This window comes from Mchenga conophoros, linkage group LG23 (assembly GCF_057382185.1).
Source record: "Mchenga conophoros isolate Kocher_MC1m ecotype Shallow Benthic linkage group LG23, M_conophoros_male_GT1.1, whole genome shotgun sequence".
Lineage (NCBI taxonomy): Eukaryota > Metazoa > Chordata > Actinopteri > Cichliformes > Cichlidae > Mchenga > Mchenga conophoros.
This window is the reverse complement of record NC_140547.1, coordinates 10,235,895-10,257,032: the sequence shown is the minus strand read 5'-3', so window position 1 is coordinate 10,257,032 and position 21,138 is coordinate 10,235,895. Positions and strand designations below refer to the sequence as shown.

At 42.4% G+C, this 21,138-nt stretch overlaps 1 protein-coding gene across 1 annotated transcript in view; it reads right to left on the bottom strand.

Moving 5' to 3' along the window:
• The window catches only part of grin3bb (glutamate receptor, ionotropic, N-methyl-D-aspartate 3Bb), a 66,453-nt gene that overhangs the window by 14,786 nt on the left and 30,529 nt on the right, over positions 1 to 21,138 (bottom strand). Inside the window, exon 2 of the mRNA XM_085264888.1 lies at positions 8,792 to 9,432. Coding sequence (XP_085121014.1) covers positions 8,792 to 9,432 — 641 coding nt within the window. The remainder of the gene's footprint in view (positions 1 to 8,791; positions 9,433 to 21,138) is intronic.

Below are 21,138 nucleotides of genomic sequence, written 5' to 3'. Positions count from 1 at the left end.
ACAGATAATGTAACTCATGAATCGCTGTATGGTAGGCAGGAGATTGGACCCGAAATGCAGGACTCTTAACCAGAGACGGGCAGTAACGCGTTACTGTAATCCGATTACTTTTTCAAGTAATGAGTAAAGTAAGGGATTACTATTGCAAAAAAAGTAATTAGATTACTCTTACTTTCCTGTTAGCACGCTGCGTTACTGCGTTACTAAAACCGTGACTTTTTTGCAAGAGTGTCTCATGACAATGACGTACGCAAGTGCGACGTTCGTGGCAACAGCTGTGTGCAGATCAACAATGGATAATATGACGTGTGCGGGAGAGAGTACGACCGTGCAGCGTTTAAAGCGTGGAAGTACTGACCTTACTTTGAGTTCGATTCCGTAAAAAGTGACAAATACATTAGCGTCCGCTGTTCACTGCCTGGGAAGAAAACTTCTTTTTACAGCGAAAAAAAACCCCTAAACTTCCGAGCAAGCACCGAGAGTAGGCTGCCACAGAATGGGAAATTCACAGAGAAACTCCCAGATCCTTCCACTGACCGCTGCGACACATCTGCACCAGGGCAAACCTCCCTCCGCCTGCCCCTCTCCTGCTATACAGGTGAAAATAGAGCAACAGGACAGCTGAGTCTTTGATTTTATTTATTTTCTGTTGTGTTTTACTTGCATCTATTTGAAAGACTGAGTGTAAACACAAAAAAATATTTTATTTTATGTGCTGGAATGTGCAGAAAATAGGTTTAAATGTTAAACAAATTTCTTCCAGTCAGAGAATATTTCATATAATTAAATATAGGCTTGATGCATAAAGTTAAAAGATTAAAACTAATAAAACCAGTTTTAAAAAGAGACTTTTTCATTTGATTACATTTTATATGATGGATTATGCAGAAAAAGTAGAATTGGGATGAAAGGTCTATCACTTTATTACCTATTCATGTTGTAAATCATGTTTTTAAAAAGTAACTAATTACTTAAAACAAGTAATCAGTAAAGTAACGGGATTACTTTGTTGGGTAAGTAATTAGTTACTGATTACTTTTTTCAAGTAACTTGACCAACACTGCTCTCAACACACCTGGGTGAACTCAAAATGCAGCTTTATTGCTGACTCAAGGGAAAATGATACAAAACTATACTGGGAAAATATAAATTAAACGCACAGAGAGGCACACAAGGGAACGGACAGCATGAGGGACTGAGGGAGACTCTGACATAAATACACAGAAAACTAACAAGGAACGTAGGAGCACACAGGGAACACAGCTGACACGAATCGTGATAATAATGAGACAGGGGAAGAGCAAACACAACATGATGGACACAGACAGAGACTATCAAAGTAAAACAGGAAATACACAGAGATGTAGACCGGAGAGGGAGAGAGAACATGAGGAGCATGACAGGCTGGGGAAAACATGATGGCACAAGAACTCACACAACCATATAAATGCAGACACCCAGGTGGAGAAACAGAAGGCAACAACACAGGGGGAATACTGAACAGAATAACGTAGGAAACCTAGAATAATCCTTAACACAATGCAGAAAATGACAAAAAGCACAGGAAACTTAAACCGCTGGGCCAAAATGACCCAGAACCATGACAATAACGTGATGTTTGTGTCAGAGATGGTTTTTAATTTGTAAATTGTCCTGTGTTTATTCTCATGTCTTTGGGGCATTTAAGTTTTCTGTGAAAGCTGTAAAAGGTTAAGTTAATGTGGAGTTTCATTGACAGAGCTCTCTGTGACAGATGTGAGCAGATATGCAGTCTTGAAGTCTTTAACCTTAAACAACCTGAACAAAGTTTAAGTGTTCTTAGATCCTCATGTTTGATGATTCTAACATTAAATGTTTCACTTCACATTTTACCTTTTCTTCTCCTGCAGCCGATAATCTGTCTGCTCTGGTTTTATCTCAGTCGAGTATAATTTAATTTACTGTGAATGTGTTTGATCTGCCTTTGTGAGGAATCCCGGTGCAGCAGCTAAACCTTTTATCCTTCTAAAACTTGCAGCTCTGTTTCATGTACACCACAGTATTTGATGCAGCTTTCAGAGTTTCCTGCAGCTCGTGTGCAACTGTTGGTTTTGGTATTTGACAAATTTTCGCTTTCACACCTTTTAGGAACTGATATTCTCATAGTAGAGTCAGTGTCTGTTTTTACTTTTTTTGTTCTATAATTTAAAAAAGTATTCATTTCATTTTTGCACACCAACTCTTGTGGTCATAAACTGTAAAATTATCTGTGTTCACATGTTTATAACTGAAAACTAAGGCAGACTGATGATATGTTTAACATGTTAACCTGTTTTAATGCAGGATTCACTTAAAGAACTGATTTCTCTGACTCAGTCAAATATGAGGAATCCAGTTTATCAGATTCTGCATCTAAACTTTGGACATCTAAAGAAAGACTGAAGATCTCATATTATTGTGTCCTGTGAAGAAGTAACAGATAAAGTTAATCTGAACAGAAAACACATCTTTAAACATGTCCAGATGTTTAACATAAAAGCTAATCATTCACTTCTTGACCCCACAAACAGCTGCCTTCATGATGCTGACAGAGGAGAAACAGCATCTCCATCTCACGTTCAATGTTAGAATAAAACTCCAGCAGACAAAGGGAAATGATCAGACAACTGAACCCAGAGCTGCTTCTGCTGGCTTTGAATCTAGGAGGACACCATTAGAAGATTGAACAAACATTAATGAAGCTCAGCTTTTAAATAAGAAAAAAATAACATAAAAGTGCCCAATCATCCAGGTAAGAAAATCCCAAAAAAGTTGATGTTGTTCATCTGGACGTAGTGTTTTCAGCAGGAGAAACGATTCATCATCATCCAAGTGGCTTCTTCAGTCTCGGCTGACTACAGGTGTGCCCAACCTTATAAATAGTACATTTATGTTATGACTGTAACTAGCCCACTGAATGACATGTCATAACCACTGATCAGCAACCACTGATCAAAGACCATGAGTACCATTCACAGAGAGTTAGGAAATGGCTGCAATCACAGCATTGTAAGAGGGTGATTGATTCCAGTCAACTGAGTTTTTTTTCTTACCCCTCCCAGTTCAAATGCATCAGACTTCCTATCTGTGGAAGGCTGTTTACCTCAGCTGCCAATACTGGATGAGAAGCATTTGCCTTGATTTACTTTTTTTTTGCCTGTCCAGCTCAGCACTGTAGCAATCAGAATTATTGTCTCAAGGCCAAATAAAATGCCCAACGGATTTATTTTTCCAAGTGGATCATTATTGGTCCACTAGATCTTTATTATTATTATTATTATTATTATTATTAATTTTCTTTTATTTATTTATTTATTTTTGCTTTTAGGTTTTGACAAACACATGATTGAGGGATAGGAAAGGGAAAGACGTAGACTTAGAGAAGTTCAAGAAAAGGAGAGGGGAAAGAAAAACAGAGGGGAAGAGGGACAATGAGAAAAGACATTAAGAAGTCCACTGAATCACCTGCTGGAAGAAAAAAAAAGAAAGAAAACAAGCAAAAGAGAACAATGGAGACTACAGCAACAACCTAGATAAGACAAATATAAGTAATACTAAATAATAAATATTGAATGTTACTGAGCAGCACGCAAGACCGACAACGCACGGTATGCTTTGAAGCAGGAGCCAAGGAAGTTATAATGTGTGTCTGTGAACACGTCTGTGAGCACGCTTGTATTCAAAAGATTTCTCCATGTAACTATCTGATAGAGCAGGGGTGTCAAACTCAAATACACAGTGGGCCAAAATTAAAAACTGGAACAAGTTCGCGGGCTAACATTAATATTTATTGAAAAACAAATCTTCCTCCAGATTTAAGAATGAATCTCTTCTTATGGACTCAAACAAGTTTTTCTGAAAAACTGAATATGGAACAAGCAAAGTTTAATACTAAACAATATATATATTAGCTGTATAATACCAGTAGGCCAGCTCTAATAATAATTTGGTATGGCTTCGTATGTAGTTAGGCTGCGGGCCAAATATGGCCCGTGGGCCAGAGTTTGACACCTACTGTATGTGATAGAGAGTGTGGGGAGCCATAGCCCTGCCCCCCAGGACATGAAGCAGGCATGGAGGAGATCCAGGCCCCAGACATCTAGAGGCCCAAGGAGGACTACCGGAGGGGCAGCCGCACCATCCTCCTGGAAAGAGCTGAGGAGAGCCCCATACAGGGGGTCACCCAGCAGCTGCGGTGCAGAAGCTACAGGTGACTGCGGTGACGTGTCCGCGGGCTCTGCCGGCAGCCAGTTGCACCAGAGTCGGCAGAGCCCCGGGCCCAAAGGCCCGAGGTCAGAGAGCCCCCCACCCTCCAGAAGGAGCCCGACCGAGCCACGTGCACCAGGCCCCGTCAAGCAGCCACCAGGAGTGAGTCAGTGCATACCTGAGCACCCAAACACCAAGAACCACCAATACACCGACGGCTGAAGGCATCAGCCACCAGCAGGGAATGTGGTGGGGGGAGATAGGCCCCCGCACCTGGGGGCCTGAGATGTTCCCAGAGACGTGGAGTCTAAGACCCGACCTGACACATAGACATAGACAAACAGGCACACACAGACACAAACATGCATTCCTGCCCTCATGCACACATATACCAATAGTCAGCACTCGCCCAACATGGAGACAAAAGAAATGAACACTGTATACCTTGATTTACTCTTGATCAAACTCTTGATTAAACAAAAGGAGTCCGATATGAGTCAGAAATGAACTTGTTTATCGACATTTTCGTATGCAGCCCTGACTTCATTTCAGGAGATGAAGCTTAATGTGAGGAGGAAGAGGATGAGATTTTACTAAGGTTACTATGTTACTTGAAAAAATTTATTTGTAACTAATTTCTGATTAATTCTCCATTTTCAAAAGTAATTAGTTACTTAGTTACTTTTTAAAAACATGATTTACAACCTGAATAGGTAATAAAGTGATAGACCTTTCAGCCCAATTCTACTTTTTCTGCATAATCCATCATATAAAATGTAATCAAATGAAAAAGTCTCTTTTTAAAACTGGATTTATTAGTTTTAATTTTTTAACTTTATGCACATTGCATCAAGCAAAAATTAAATTCTATGCCACAGTTTTTGACTTAAAGAAATTTGTTTAACATTTAAACCTATTTTCTGCACATTCCAGCACATAAAATAAAATATTTTTTTGTGTTTACACTCAGTCTTTCAAATAGATGCAAGTAAAACACAACAGAAAATAAATCAAATCAAAGACTCAGCAGCACTGAGTCCTGTCGCCTTTTTTTTCACCTGTTTAGCAGGAGTGGAGCAGGCGGAGGTTTGCCCGGTGCCACAGCGGTCATGTCAGTGGGAGGATCCGGGGGTTTCACATTCCCATGGCAGCGTGCTAGGTACTTGCTCAGAAGTTTAGGGGTTTTTTTTCACTGTAAAAAGAAGTTTTCTTCCCACGCAGTGAACAGCGGACGCTAATGTTTTTGTCACTTTTTACAGAATCGAACTCAAAGTAAGGTCAGTACTTCCACGCTTTAAACGCTGCATGGTGATACTCTGTCCCGCACTCTATATATTATCCATTGTTGATCTGCACACGTCTGTTACCACAAGCGGTGCACATGCTTACGTCATTATCATGAGACACTCTCACAAACAAAATCACAGTTTGTGGTAGGGCTGCTCGATTATGGCAAAAATGATAATCACGATTATTTTCACTGAAATTGAGATCTCGATTATTTGACGATTTTTATTTAACAATAACAATGTATTGAATAATGACTTTAAAGATTGTCAAAAAATAATATAAAATAGTGTGCAAATACTGATAACAGTGCAAATGTTTGCAATATAAAAAATAAATGAAAAATGTAAACATCTATGTTTAGTAAACTTTGCTACGGTGTTGCTCTGTGGTGCAGCTACAACACCGTAGCAAAGTTTACACACTATGTCTACTTGATCCACGTCTGACTCCGTGAACCATAATGTTTCCACACCACTGAAGTTTTTTTTTTTTACCTCTCTTTTCAACCAACAGCAGTCACTCTCCTCTCCAAATAACTTCTGCTTAGCTTTCCGAGCTTCCCTCGGGTCCTCTTAATCAGCGGTCCCCAACCCCCGGGCCTCGGACCGGTACCGGTCCGTGAGTCGTTTGGTACCGGGCCACAAAAGTTGAGGCTCAGGTGTGAAATGTATAGTTTTCAGGGTTTTTATCGGTTTTCAGCGTTATTTTGTTATCGTTTTTATCGTTTACTCGGTTTTCCTTGGTCTTTTCACGTGTGTTATGAATAAATTTTATTTTTTTCGGTACCGGTACTAGTTTTATTTTGTTGTATTTATCCGCGACACCTTAAAGGCCGGTCCATGAAAATATTGTCGGGCATAAACCGGTCCGTGGCGCAAAAAAGGTTGGAGACCGCTGCTCTTAATTGTTGTGACACGTGTTCGAAATGCAGGGAGGTGCGCTCGATTTGCCACACGAAGCAGCGCAAGAGTAAAGCACGAGGGAGGGGCTAATAATCGGCTCAGTCATTTTTAATGATCGTTGAAAGCCCAGATCGTAATCGAGATTAAAATTCGATTAATTGAGCAGCCCTAGTTTGTGGGGCAACCGTGGTTCAGGGGGTTGGGAAGCTCATCTGTAACCGGAGGGTTGCCGGTTCGATCCCCCTGCTCTCTCTGTCCTGGTTGTTGTGTCCTTGGGCAAGACACTTTACCCTACCGCCTACTGGTGTTGGCCAGAGGGGCCGATGACGCGATATGGCAGCCTCGCTTCTGTCAGTCTGTCCCAGGGCAGCTGTGGCTACAACTGCAGCTTTCCTCCACCAGTGTGTGAATGTGAGAGTGAATGAATAGTGGCATTGTAAAGCTCAACCGGTTTTTAACATGAAGCGCAAGGATCCGATCCCCCCTGTGGTGCGTCATAAAACTAAGGCACTGTGTGTGTGTATGTGTGTCTTCCTGCTGATCACAAAGTGTCATCTTTCCTCACCCTGTATATGGTGTAATCCCTTTAACGGTCCACCATACACAGGCATAGGTGAGGCCATAAAGGGGAGGAAGTTTACTAAATAAGAAAACAGAACCTTCACATAGGATGTGTCTGCAGTTAAACACTATAGCCTCCCCCACCATTCTACATGTGGGGGAGGAGACCAGAAGAATATCTAAACATACAGTTTGAAACAAGGTTTACAAATTTAAGTACAATATAGACAACTATTATCAAAATCAACCTAACAACTACCTCTGGTTGTCTCGTTCCTTCATATTTTTGTTTCTTTCTCCTTCGATGATAGCACAGGTATGATGCTTTATATCTTGAGTCTGAAGGCGCAGAAAGTAATTTAAATGTTCCTCATTCACACATGAACGCATGTAATTTCTCCTCTCCTCCGCCTTTGGCTTAGTATGTATGTGGCCGGTCTCTTGTCACCTATGTGCAAAACCATTAGGCAGACGGAAGATGTCCTTCCCAGCCAAGGATTCAAATATGGTGGAACATGGCGGATTTCGCAAACTGGCAACTGCTCGTGTGCATATTTAATAGATTAATCATAAGTCTATGTGTTAGGTTACTGAATATAAGGCAGTATTAATATAAACTCCTCCTGCCTGCAGGTGTGGATGGTGTAATCAAATTCACCTGGTTTTTCCATCAAACAGTTGCTGGAGCTGAATCTCAGTGCTGACAGTAAAGCTGAAATAACTCATTAAATCTACCATAAACATTAATTGCTGCACTACTTTCTAATTATGAGAAGAATTCATGTTTAATTCTGAGAACAGAGTGATGTATCCGTTCCTTTCAGTCAGAGCAGCTTCAAACATGAGACACACAGAAGGGTGACACTGGTCTGTCGATGAGAGCTGTGTTTTATCTCAAATGCTGAATCTGGGACGATCTTCGGCTGCATTCGAGCCTCTCTGTACAGTCTGCATATTGACGCCTACCTCTGCAGAGGCTTTAATCCTGTTACAGTTTCCTTCTTATCGGCTCTGCCTCCAAACGAGCTCAGCTGCTGTGTTTGTGACAGCCTCCTTTGTTTCAGCAGTGCTTGCTTCATAGTTCAGTCACGTTCCAGAAGGTTAAAGGTCATTTATCACCAATAATTGATAAATAGGGGTCCAGGAGTCCAATGGGGCTTTTAATAAGATTGTAATTCCTCTGTAATTAATGGAATTTGAATGCATTTCAATGCAATTGATGGAACTTCAATGCAATTGCATTTTACAGTACAGTAGAGACAAACTATACTGTAGTTAATTTTAAGTACTGCATAATTTCTTGGTTATTTTGGAGAAAAACAATATTTCCCCATCTTGCATCTTAAGCACACTTTGCTTTTCAGGGCTTGGGTCGTATTATAAAGTGTTACTCAATGTTTTTTAATTAACTTGATAATTAAATAAAATTATTTTGTCTCCGTAAGGGAAACTTCTAAACCATCAGCATGGCAGACTGAGGCACAGACTGATGAAAAATGATTTCTTCTGTGCTGTTTTTGAAACAGATTTACATAAAACTGTATTAAGTATGAAGAGTCAAAGCTCTAAATGATCAGGCCTGCTCCATGTGACTACCTTACTGTAAGTCTTCAGCTTCAGGTGTGCTCTAAGATGAAGTCCACCTGGTCCTCCCTGTGAATCCACAGCTCTAAGAACACTGGGAGAGTAAAATCTTTTCTTTGGGTTGTGATGTTTTTTGTCCTTGCTTAAATAGCTATGAAAACATCAAATCGAGAAAGGTGAAACCAATTCTGTGATGATATCTAAACTGAGAGACTAAAGTGTCCTCTTACCTGGACAGGTACTGTCCTGAGGTCAGCAGCTCGTGCTTGTTGGGTTTGTCGTAGCAGTTCATCGTGTTCTGGATCAGAGCCAGGTCTGGCCTCACCGCAGTCGCCGCAGCAACAGCCCTGGTGATGAGCTGCAGGGCGTCTCTAACGTAGTAGTCAAGCGGTTTCCGTTCCACCTCACCGTAGGCCAGTAGGCCAAGCGGCAGCCCGATGGTGTGCAGCACGTCGGGGCTGAGCGGCTGACCCAGCACCCAGTGTACCATGGGTAACGTCAGGCCCAGGTCCTGGGCGCTGCGCAGCACAGCCGCTGCGCACTGCGGGTCGGCCCCGAACAGCAGCACTGAGGCTGGTGAGGCTTGGTTCTGCCGGAAGTGTCGAGACAGGAAGTCGTGGATCTGCGTGTCATCGTGAGCCAACTGCGTCAGGTTCAGCAGGGCTCGCAGGTGCCAGGTGACCCTCCTGCCGCCCTCCCACGATGCACTGCTGTGATGGTCTAGGAGCTGCAGAAGACCCCGAGCCTCCTCCCAGCCCCGACACAGCACGGCGGTCCCCTCCCGCCAACCGGACCGCTGCAGAACAGTCAGCAGCAAATCAGACAGACCGGACTCTGGAACACCCGTCACCATCTGCAGGTGGAACTGGTTCTGGAGGAGAACAGTTTTAGAAAGGAGAATATCAATCAGATCAGTCAGTCCTGTTCGTGTCTGGAAGTTAAATCTGTTACTAAAGAGCAACGCTCCACAAACCCACACAAAACCACCAAGAAACAGCTTCCTGTTTCAAACCATCAGAGGAGAACATCAGAGAACAGACTCTGGTTTACATGTTCAGTTGGTCTTGGAAAAAAAAATCTGATATGCTTTTATTTCTGAAGTGTGAACAGATTGTTAGTGACATGAAAACTGTGAACCGATTCCTACGAAGTCCTCACAAAAGTTTATACATGACACACAAAACATACAGCAGAACATACATTCATTTAAAACAGCTTCCTGTGGGTTGAAGCAAACTAACGGAGGAGGGCACCTGTGCTGCTCATTTCCAGCTCCACCTTTTGATTCCTCTGTGGCCACTTCACATGTTTCCACAAGACCCGAGTGTTACTTCAGCGTGTGCGTTTGTTTTTGTTGTTTACACCACATTGCCGGGTGTTCACACTGTAACATGAAGACCTCCCTGCAGGTGTGTTCAGGTATGATAATCAGTCCTGCCGTGACCTTTGAGCCAGGCACTCACCTCAAAGCTGCTGATGTCTCAGCTCAGGTGCGGCTGCAGGTGATCAGTTTATCACCTGCAGCCGCTGATGCTTGAAACCATCAGACAGCTGGAGGCAGATCAAAGAGATGCTGCACTCTCTGTTGCTACGGTGATGCAGGACACGTCCTCTGTCCGTCACTGTGACGATGCACTGACAGGCGGAGCTTTAAGGATTTGAAGTGTCAGACCTGCGAGAACAGAAACGTTGGATTGGCCGTCAGGTCGACACCTCGCTTTACTGCAGTTCACCTCCAAATACGCAGCAGCATGAGGTCACCTGAGGTCACCTGAAGTCAGGACAATGTTTGGTTTTGAACAGATAAGGTTTCTGGGTACACTGTGATGTCATTTCCTGTTTTTACTCTCAGCAGTTTCAAAGGACCACGAAGAGTTCATTTTAAGAATGTTTAAGTTTGAGGACTGTGGCCACGCACACAGTCACACGACGTCACAGATCAGAGACGATCCTCGCTTCAGAGCCATGAGATCACAGCAGAATAAGTGGGTTAAATCTGAGTTGAGACACCTGAAATCAAGAGGAGGATGAAGAGGAGAAGGAGACAAAAGCAGTTTGCTCAGGAAGATGATGATGATGATGATGATGATGAAGAGCCCAGTGAATATGCAAGTTCCTGAGCTCCAGAAAGTTTTGTGCGGACTGCAGCATGAAACGTTTCCTGAGGAGAAACAAAAAAGCAGCTGATTTTACTCGTTTCACTCCCAGAATAAAAGCAGCCCTACAGGGTCTACCTGTCCTAGGGCATCATGGGAAATGCAGGAAATCACAGATGGAAGCAAAAGGGCCGTGACGCTTGAATTTTTAAAACATGAACTCGTAATCCTCGGAACAAAGGGTCATTTCCCGTTCCCGATGGGATCAAATTGTCAATCCTCTCAACTGCATCTGGAAACGTTTCTGTGTGTGTGTGTGTGTGTGTGTGTGTGTGTGTGTGTGTGTGTGTGTGTGTGTGTGTGAAACACACTGTGTAGTGTTTTTCGTGTTTGTGAGTCTGTGTGATGTTAATCGCAGCTGCACAGATTTAACCACTGGACCACTGGATGTGTGTGATGGAGGAACAATGAAACACACACACACTGATCTGCAGTGTGCGCACAAACAGGCTGTGATTTAAACTTAGATCACTCTGAGCAGAATGCTGCTCGCTTCTTCATTTCAGAGGTTGTCAGGATGTCAGATGCTCTTCCTTTCATGAACATTTTGTGATCTCAGTACAGAAACCACAATATGAGAAAGAACACTTAATAAAAACACTAAATATAAACGTCATCGCCTCTAACTCAGACATTTGTCCACGACATTCGCCTGGGATCAAACGTATCTGGGATAAACCTGGACCCGAGTTTTGATCTTCTGCTGAGCCTGCAGGTGCACCATGAAAAACTCATGAGACATCAACCACCAATGAGATCCTGACGCTGAGCTCCAGGTGCTAAATAAATGTATTCAAACACCTTAACACTGGCCGAGTGTGTTTCAGACTACGTCTACACTAATCCAGATAAAATTCAAAACAACGTTTTTGTCTAAAAACACTCCGCGTCCGCACTATAGTTTTCAGGGTTTTTTTGTTTCCGAACAGTTGTTCATCCACACTGAAACGACAGAAAACACTTACATTGCTGTATTGTGCATGCGTGAAACGTAAGACAATTCGGCCTGCCTCATTTCTGTCTGCGGTTTATTTACTTTCTGCCTCTTAGAAACGTCGCGGCAAAATGTCGAGGAAAAGAACCACGTTTTTTAAATGGACTGACAATAGGACTGTCAAAATTGAGACCAAACAAAACAACTGCTGTATAATGCTCTCCACTATCTTAGTTTAGTTGGTCACATGACTGCATCATATGACTAAAATGCATCATTGTTTTCGAAAAGCTCCAGGTTCACAGTCCACACTGTGACGCAAAAACCAAATGTATCCGCTTTGGAGAGCGTTTTCAAACACCTCCGTTTTCCATGACCAAAAACTCCATCTCAGGGTGGACTGAAGGTCAAAACTGAGAGAAAACGATACGTTTTCAAACGAAAACGTTTAGTGTGGACATATTCTCAGTGTTTCTGACTCACCTGGATACAAGTGGTATTTTTCAGCACGGAGCTGCAGCTCTCTGCAGCTTCTCCACCTTTCTCCAGGCAGTGCAGGTGCTGGTGAAGCTGAAGTGTTAACTCTGAGGTCTGTTTGTTATTTTGGAGCCTTCAGGCTGTCGGCTCCCTGCAGACTTAAATGAGGCCATCCCGGCATTTCTGACCAGCCGTTTGGATGATAACTTGTCATCCTACAGGAGAACTGCGAGAAGAACAAACCTACCCTCTCTGATTTACAGAGTGAAACCTGAGATCATCTCCTGACAGGAAACACAGATGAGACCTTAAACACACCATCAAACTCTGAGGAGTTTCTGTTTCGAAAGCTAAAGCTCACCGAAGAGTCGCTAAGACCAATGTGAATGTTTCATTATTCAACTGAGCGTTAACAGCAATGCGGAAGAAAAACTGTGACGTTTTAGGTGATGGAGATATGCAGCTGCTCCGAGTCTGAACAAAGTCAATCAATAAAACACAGAAATGAGATCAAAGCACACACTGAATAAAAGATGAAAACGAGGAAATAAAAAGACAGCAGAGATGAAAGATTCACAGCTGAAACACAAACTGAGTTCATTTACAGCCAAACATTAGAAACCCACATCTGACTGAAGCTAAACATAACAGATTCAACAAGAAGCATCCACCACAGCGACAAAGCAGGAAGCAGGACTGGTCGCTTTACAGAGGAGCTGCTGAGAGAGTCTCAGATCATTCTGCGTTTCACCGAGGAAGGCGTTATTGATTGTCATGTGCAGCAGAAAGAGGAGCATCATCAGCATAGAAATTAAACTTTGATGAGGAACACCCAGCCTGAACTTGGTCCTTTCAGAGAGGATGGGGGAAAAAAATCTTTCTAGCATTCTGAATTGACCCACTGCAACATCGAGAGCTGGCCAGAGGAGTGATGAAGCTCAGGACAGCCTTTTTTCCAGCCAGCCAAAGCAGAGTTTTAGCTTTGGGGGATAAAAGACATGTTTTTACACATGTCAGAAATACATTTTCAAGTACTTTATATTGTGCTTACACCTAACCCATAATCACACAGTTTAAACCAGGGTAAAAATGATGTGGTAGACTCAAAAGAACAACACAAATCAGTAGAGTGTCACAATGGGACACGCCGCTAAGGAAAAACGAGGTAAAAACTAAACTAAACCTACACTGGGAGCAGCTAAACGACTATGACATTTAGAACATGAAACAAGAATATGAAATTGAACAGGAACATGTGAAACATGAACGTAAAGAAAACTAAATCTGACGTGAGTATAAACTGTTTATACAGTTTAGGTTATAGGTTTATACTGTATTATATCAGTGTTGACACATCAGTACTTAGACGTGGAGCAGCATTGGCGCCTGTGTTTGGCTTTGCCGCCACTGCTACAGCTCATTGGAGGCGACAGTGTAGTTTTTCACTGTCGTCACTTGTTGTTTGCAATATAATTTTTGCTCTTTTGTATTCTGACTTTGCTTCTGCTGCTTTAATTTATGATCGGGATACACTGTTAAACATTAAAGACACAATGGAGAGCTACTGTGACAGCTGGGACAGCTACAGAAAAACGTTTCCTCCTCCTCTGGTGTGTTCCTCACCTGATTGCGTGCTACTGTGAACAACCCGCGGCATTTCTACCCTCAAGAGACGAAAAAGAGGAACGAGGGCCGGCGTCCAGGTCCAACGTTCGCTCTATAATGAACAAATCATTTATTCTAAATGATTTTTTTTTATTAAAGAGTCTCTAGATTTTATGTGTCTGACTGAGACGTGGCAGCAAAATAAGGATTATTTTGCTGTCCACTTAAATGAAATCTGCCCGTCTGGCTGTTCTCTCATTGGAACTCCGCGTCTTTTAGGACGTGGTGGAGGACTTGCTGCTGTTTACCAGGACAGACTCATATGCAAACTGATGACCTCGGGCTTCTTTTCTTCATTTGAGTCACAGATGATGAAGGTGGGTTCTCTGAAAACCTTTTACTGTATTTTAATCTATTGACCTCCTGGACCTGCTGGGGCCTTTCTAACTGAATTTAACGACCTTCTGACATTGATCATTAAACTGGAGAAGGTTGTAATATTGGGAGACTTAAACCTTCATATTGATGACACTTCCTGTAACACTGCTGATGAGCTCATCACTATCACTGAGTCTTTTAACTTTAAGCAGCATGTTTCCGGCCCCACACATACAAAGGGCCACACTCTTGATCGTGTTTTCTCCCTGGGTTTAAATATACATGATGTATGTGTGGAAGATGTCCATGTGAGTGACCATAGTTGTATATTCTTTAATTTGTCATTTTACGTGGATCCTTAACCTCCTAAATTGATGATCCAAAGGCGGATTATAAACCAGGATGCTGCTAGAAGGTTCTCTGCCATGTTTGTCCCTTGAATGGCTCAAAATGATATCGATTCACTTATTTTGTCTTTTAACAATCAATGTAAATCTATTTTAGATACGGTGGCACCTCTGAAACTAAATGTTGTCCATTCTTCAAATTTCTGTCCTTGGATAAATGAAAATATTTGAAATTTTAGGAGATATTGTCGCAGATTAGAATGTTTATGGAAGGCTTCCAAGCTTGAGGTCCATAAGGTACATCTCAAGGAATCAATTTTCTCACTTAACGACATGATAAAAAATGCCAGAACGGAATATTTTGCTAATCTAATAGCTTCAAAAAAGAAAAATCCCAGAGTATTGTTTGATACAATTAAAAACATTGTCTCTCCTGACATTCCTCGTGTACCAGTCTATACTAAATGTGATTGTAATGACTTTTTAAACTATCTTGTTAATAAGGTTGCTGCTGTCAGGTCTAATATTTCTCCATCATCCTCTCAGTATCACACTGACACGTTGCTTACCTCTGATATCTGGTTCTCTTTTACTCCTGTTACCTTACAGGACATCAGTGCTCTGCTTGGTTGAATGAAACTGACTTCAAGCCACCTTGATATACTTCCTCCATCATTTTTCATTAGTGTGTTTGATTCTATTGGCCCCTGTATTCTGGAAATAATTAATACTTCTCTTTATACTGGCTCAGTTCCCAGCTATTTTAAACAAGCTATTGTTGAACCAATATTAAAGAAACCAAATTTGGACCCATCTCTTCCAAGCAGTTACAGGCCAATATCAAAATTACCATTGGTGTCAAAGATCTTGGAAAAAACAGTTGCAGAACAACTTAACTTTTTGGTGAAGAACAATTTTCTGGACATTTTCCAGTCTGGTTTCCGCAAATTGCACTCCACTGAAACCGCTTTGCTTAAAGTGTCTAGTGACATTCTGATGGCAGCAGACACTGGAGAGTACACTGTTCTGGTTATGTTGGATCTCAGCTCTGCTTTTGATACTGTTGATCACAGCATCATGATAAATAGGCTGAAGGACTTGTTTGGGATTACTGGTGTTGTTTTAAAATGGTTTATGTCGTATCTATCTGAGAGATCCTTTACTGTCTGTATGAATCATGTGTTGTGGGAAACATCAGTTCTGCCTTCTGGGGTACCTCAAGGATCTGTTTTAGGTCCTATTCTCTTTTTGCTGTATATACTCCCTCTAGGCCAAATTATCAGATGTTACAATATTTCATCTCTATGCTGATGACATTCAGTTGTACTGTTCTTTCAAAGCTTCTGAGTTTTATAAATTGTCTTGTTTAAATAATTGTCTGTCAGAAATCAAACAATGGTTAAATGACAATTTCCTTCAGTTAAATGCAGATAAAACAGAAACTTTGATTATTGCACCTGATCACATGCTCTCAGAAATTAGGCAGCATATCAGTTTTTTAGACCCTTCATTTCAGTCGAGTCTCAGAAACCTAGGTGTTATATTTGACAGTTCAATGTCTCTTGAGAAACAATCTAAACAACTTGTCCAGAACTGTTTTTATCATTTAAGAAACATTTCTAAACTCAGACTACTGGTGTCAAAGGCAGAACTTGAGATGATTATTCATGCTTTTATCTCTTCTCGTTTGGATTATTGTAACGGTCTTTTTACATGTCTCAACAAATCAGCTCTGGATCGCCTTCAGTCTGTACAGAATGCAGCGGCAAGACTTTTACCTGGTACAAACAAGAGGTCACACATTACTCCAGTTTTGGCTTCTCTTCATTGGTTGCCAGTAAATTTTAGGGTTCATTTTAAAATTTTAGTTGTAACTTTTAGAGCTCTGCACGGTGAAGCTCCCCAGTATATCTCTGACCTGTTGAAACCTCATGCTTCATCCCGAGCACTTAGGTCTTCAGGTCAGAGGCTACTGGTGGTCCCACGTACTAGATTTAAAACACGTGGGGATCGGGCTTTTCAGGCACTGGCACCTAGGCTGTGGAACTCTCTGCCGTTGTCTTTACGCTGTCTAGACTCCACTGACTCCTTTAAAAAGCAGCTGAAGACATTTTTATACAAACGGGCTTTTAATTAATTTTAACTTGTATGTCTGATCTTATTGTGAAGCACTTTGTGATTTTTATCTGTGAAAATGTGCTATATAAATAAATTCTACTTACTTACTTAAACAAAAAGATTCTGTGACATAAATAGACGACCCGTCAAAGAACAGAAGGAGACTTAAATACACAAGAGGGTAATGAGGGAAGTGGGAACACCTGGGGAGACACAGCTGACACGAATGAACGTGACGCCACAGGGGAAGTAAAACAAAACACACTGAACATGGAAACACCAGACTCTCGAAGTAAAACAGGAAACATGGAGAGACGTTGACATGACGCACAAGCTTGACAACATGAAACACGCAGACAAGAAACACATGACAGACTGACACAGAAGACAGGAAAAGACTCACAAACACAGGGACATGGATGAAACCTAAACTAGACTAAAGACAACTAAATTCTAACTAAAAAATAGCACAAGAACTTAATATATTTCCAAAATAACATAAGAAACCAGTTTATCAGTTTATATTTGAAGGTGGTTAGCTCTATAGTGTCTAGTGGTTGGAAATCAGCAATGCAGGTTGTGAATTATCTGCTTAGATTTTGCTGAATTCACTTAGTCCAGAAAGCAGCAGCAGGTTCAGTTCACAGCCACACAGCTTCTTGTTCCTGCTGTTGTCAGCCTCATCACACACCTGATAGAGTACAGTTCATCTGGTTTGGTCTGTAAGTTACTGACAGAATCCAGAAAGAACAATCACAGGTTGACAGACGAGCCTACCTGTAATCTGCAGACATTTGCCTCACTTTGAGTCGATCGTAAGGTTTTGGTGGATGTGATGACTCTTCTCAGGGCAGCATGCTGGAGATGCCATGAGGCTGATATAAAAGATACCCAGGTATCAGCTCAGTCTCCTTTCATGTTCTCAGGCTCACGTTGTGTTTAACTGAACATCAGAGTTTTGTGTGTTTCAGGCTTGTCTGAATGAAGCCATGGGATGAAAACAGTTTGATCCCTCTGACCTCTGTCTCTCTGGGAAACTCCAGTGGGCTTTCAACAGTTGGCTCTGATCCCTGTCCCCCCACCCGGATCGAACCAAGGCAGCAGCGCAGATTAAAACAAAGCCCGCTGTTTCCCCCGGGCTTCGTGCTCCGTTAAAGCATGTTTTATCAGCTACGCTCAGAGCTGCAGCAGCCTGTCTCTTTGTCCTGAGGAGCCTGAATGCATTGTGGTTCAACAACAGAAACACATCAGCATTGGGAGGAAAACAGAGGCCGGTGGCCCCAGTCTGACCTTCAGAGAGATGACATGCGGTCGACAAACTTCTGCTGCACCCAGTAAACAACGATTAGCAATAAAAGTGCACAACAGGTCCAGTTCATTTTATTGATTTCTGCAGCCACTAGCCATAGCTGTTAGATGAGACATCTTGATCATCACCTTCAGCTCAGAGGGTCCTTCTTCAGTTTGACCGACTGATCTGCACTGATGTGAGGGAAGGAGACTGGGCTTTTGACCTGTGTAAGTCTTTTATTTCTGCCTCATACGCTCCACCATCACTCACAATCATTTCACATGTCATTCAAACTAAACGGCTTCTAACTCGACCCTTTCACACACGACAACATGACAAAGACAAGAAAAATCTGAGACAGTCGAGCAGGCAAGTGTACTGGGAGAGTAATGACCTGATGGGAAACCAGAACATAGACAGGAAGTAGAACTAGCAAAAATAAAACAGGAAATGGTGAGTCTCTTTGGGTCATATTTCAGGAGACAAGTTTATCTTCAGCATCACTTCTCCCTCTGATCTGAGACCTGATTAAACAAAAAGTCAGCAGGTGAATGTTCTACACAGCAACCTGAGCTCGAACTGAGACACCAATGAAGCTTCATGAAACAGTTCACCTTCTGCAAGAACCATCAACAAGCTTTAACCACAGGGTTCCTCACAGAGAGGCATTCAGGAACATCAGTTCAGGAACTGTTCAGACAGTGGTGACTGTAAATAATGGCGGTTAAATAGAGCGACTGAGTAGATGACAGAGTTGATTTTTCTGTTCTTTCTGGTGAAAGAAATGGAGCCAATCAGTCTAACGAGCTCTCTCTCTCTCTCTGTGCTAATGTTGCTGGCTCGTCCATGACGACAGATTTATCATGTCACAAAATGCTGAGTCGACCAAGAGATGAACTCATTCTTCTGAATTACAGTGAGCTGAAAGGTGGATTGGTTTAAACTGTTTACAGCTTGATTTAATACATTTATCCGAGCGCCACTGCAAGAACCGTCACAGGTTTTAGTTGGAGGAGCGGCGCTTGGCTCGGAGCTCTGTAGCATCGAGCCAAAAGTGTTAAAGATGGATTTGAGAGAAATTGTTCTGTATCAGTACACTGCAGTAAGAAGCCCTGCTGGCTGTCAGTGAACGCCCCCTCGGTGATGTTAGGTGTGTTCCTGTTGGTCCTGGTCTGAGGCCCTGAATCACACTGACTGCTGCGCAACATTCAAGCCAGAGATGAGCTGATGCAGTAACACCGAGGAGTATTTAGAGCTTTGCTGCAGTAAAAGTACAAATGCCACAGAATGAAAATACAGCAGTACAGGTCACAGTCCTGGGTAGTAAAGTTCTGTCAGCGTTCAGTTTTGTGCTTTTCTAAGCGCTTAATGTGCACTGATAGATTATAGAAAGTCAGGCTGTTTTCAGTTTGTGAGGTTTCCAGCTCATCCAGAGATTTTTAAAAAGATTAGAGTGGAAAAATGAGAAAGTGCACCTCACAAACAATGCTGGACTGGATTTAAGAGCACAGTGTTCACCTTTGACCTCTTTTCTGTAAGCAGGTTTGAACCAGATGCTGTGAGACTGCAGACCAGTAATGTCTGCTGAGGTTTTTATGCTATCACAGACTGTATATAAAAGATGGTGCCACTGCGACATCTCCTGGTGTTCTCTCACATTGAGCTCTCACATTGGGTGTTGATCCAAAACTTTTCCTGTATTCGCAGAACTAACACAAGCTGAAACTTGGCTTTATGCTTTGTGTGAACACACCATCAGAGATAGAAATCCTAGAATTTCAATCAGAACTCGAACTCAGCTTTCTTGGATGGTCTGTTACTACAGTAACCTTACAGCAGCCATATTATTGGCCACATGATGTTATTAAAAATACTCCAAAAGGCTCAAACAGAACAAACACAGGCCAGAGGTCCAGTTCAGGTGAAGACAGCAAACAGCTAGCAGCTACAGCCACCTGTGTCACCATCCACCTGTCAATCAAAGAGGCCACACCCCTTAATAAAGTTTATACAGGTGAGTTATGTTATGGAAACATTCTCTCCCTGTGCAGTTGTTTGAAGAGGGAAATTATCTATAGAAACCAAAGCCCCAGAAGCTCCAGACAAATGTAAAGTGAGATTATCCAACAGGAAGTATAGAATAGAGTAGAATAGAGTAGAATAGGCTTTTATTGTAATAACAACAAAATTATGTGTGCTCCATGCCATCTGTGCAGGAATAAAATATAAATAGTAGACAGCAGGCATACATAACAAACAGGACAAATATATACAATCAAGAGCAAAGGCACACAGTGGAAAGCAAAGTGCTCGGAATCAGTGCAAAGAAAAAGAAGACTGAGTAGTCCGCATGTGAGTGGCCTGAGTGATCGGGGTTACTCAGACTGTGGGCACCCCTGCCCCTAACCCTAACCCCAACCCTTAACAGTCCGAATGGCCCAGGGGAAGAAGCTGTTAGTGAGTCTGGAGGTGTGGGATCTTACTAACCTAAGTATTTTGTGCTATAGGGTCTACCTTACAATATAAAGCGCCTTGAGGCAACTGTTGTTGTGATTTTGCGATGTATAAATAAAACTGAATTGAATTAGAATTATGGAAGGAAATCAGCTGACGCATCAGCTGATGTGTGCAGCTCTGAGATCAGCCCCTCCTTTTACACTTTACGCCCATTTAACCCACAGTCTTCAGCTCCACTCCAGTGTTTTCTACAGTCATTGGTCCTTACACTCTGCAGCGCTGAGCTCTGATCTATTCCAAGGTTTATTGGCGAGGCAGGGAAACTTCCTGTCTCATTCTGAGGCCTCATTTCACTAAAAGCTCAGCAGACCCGAATCCAGCGCCTGATTGAAGGGGACAAACGGATCAATGAGTCCCCCTGGCTCTCGCCGAGTCCACATCCATCACATCGGCTGCAGAGTACATCACGCTGTCGCTGTTTACATTCTACATTAGGTAATCACTGCCCCACCAATCACATGGGCCCACAGCCAGATGGATGTCGCTGGCTCCAGCTCATCAGGAACAGGTAACAGATCAGATCTGGGTCAGCAGCTTCGAGCAGGAGGAGGTGCTCCATGTGCCGCCACCTGCTGATGTCTGAGGCTGGGTGGAGGTCAATGGTCAGCCGCCACCTGCTGATGTCTGAGGCTGGGTGGAGGTCAATGGTCAGCTGATTTTTACCTGGAATTAAAGGGCTGTTGCATGCTGGGAAAATTTAGCAGCCAGGTAGGTAAGTCTCAGCAGACACACACACACGTACACACACAATGAT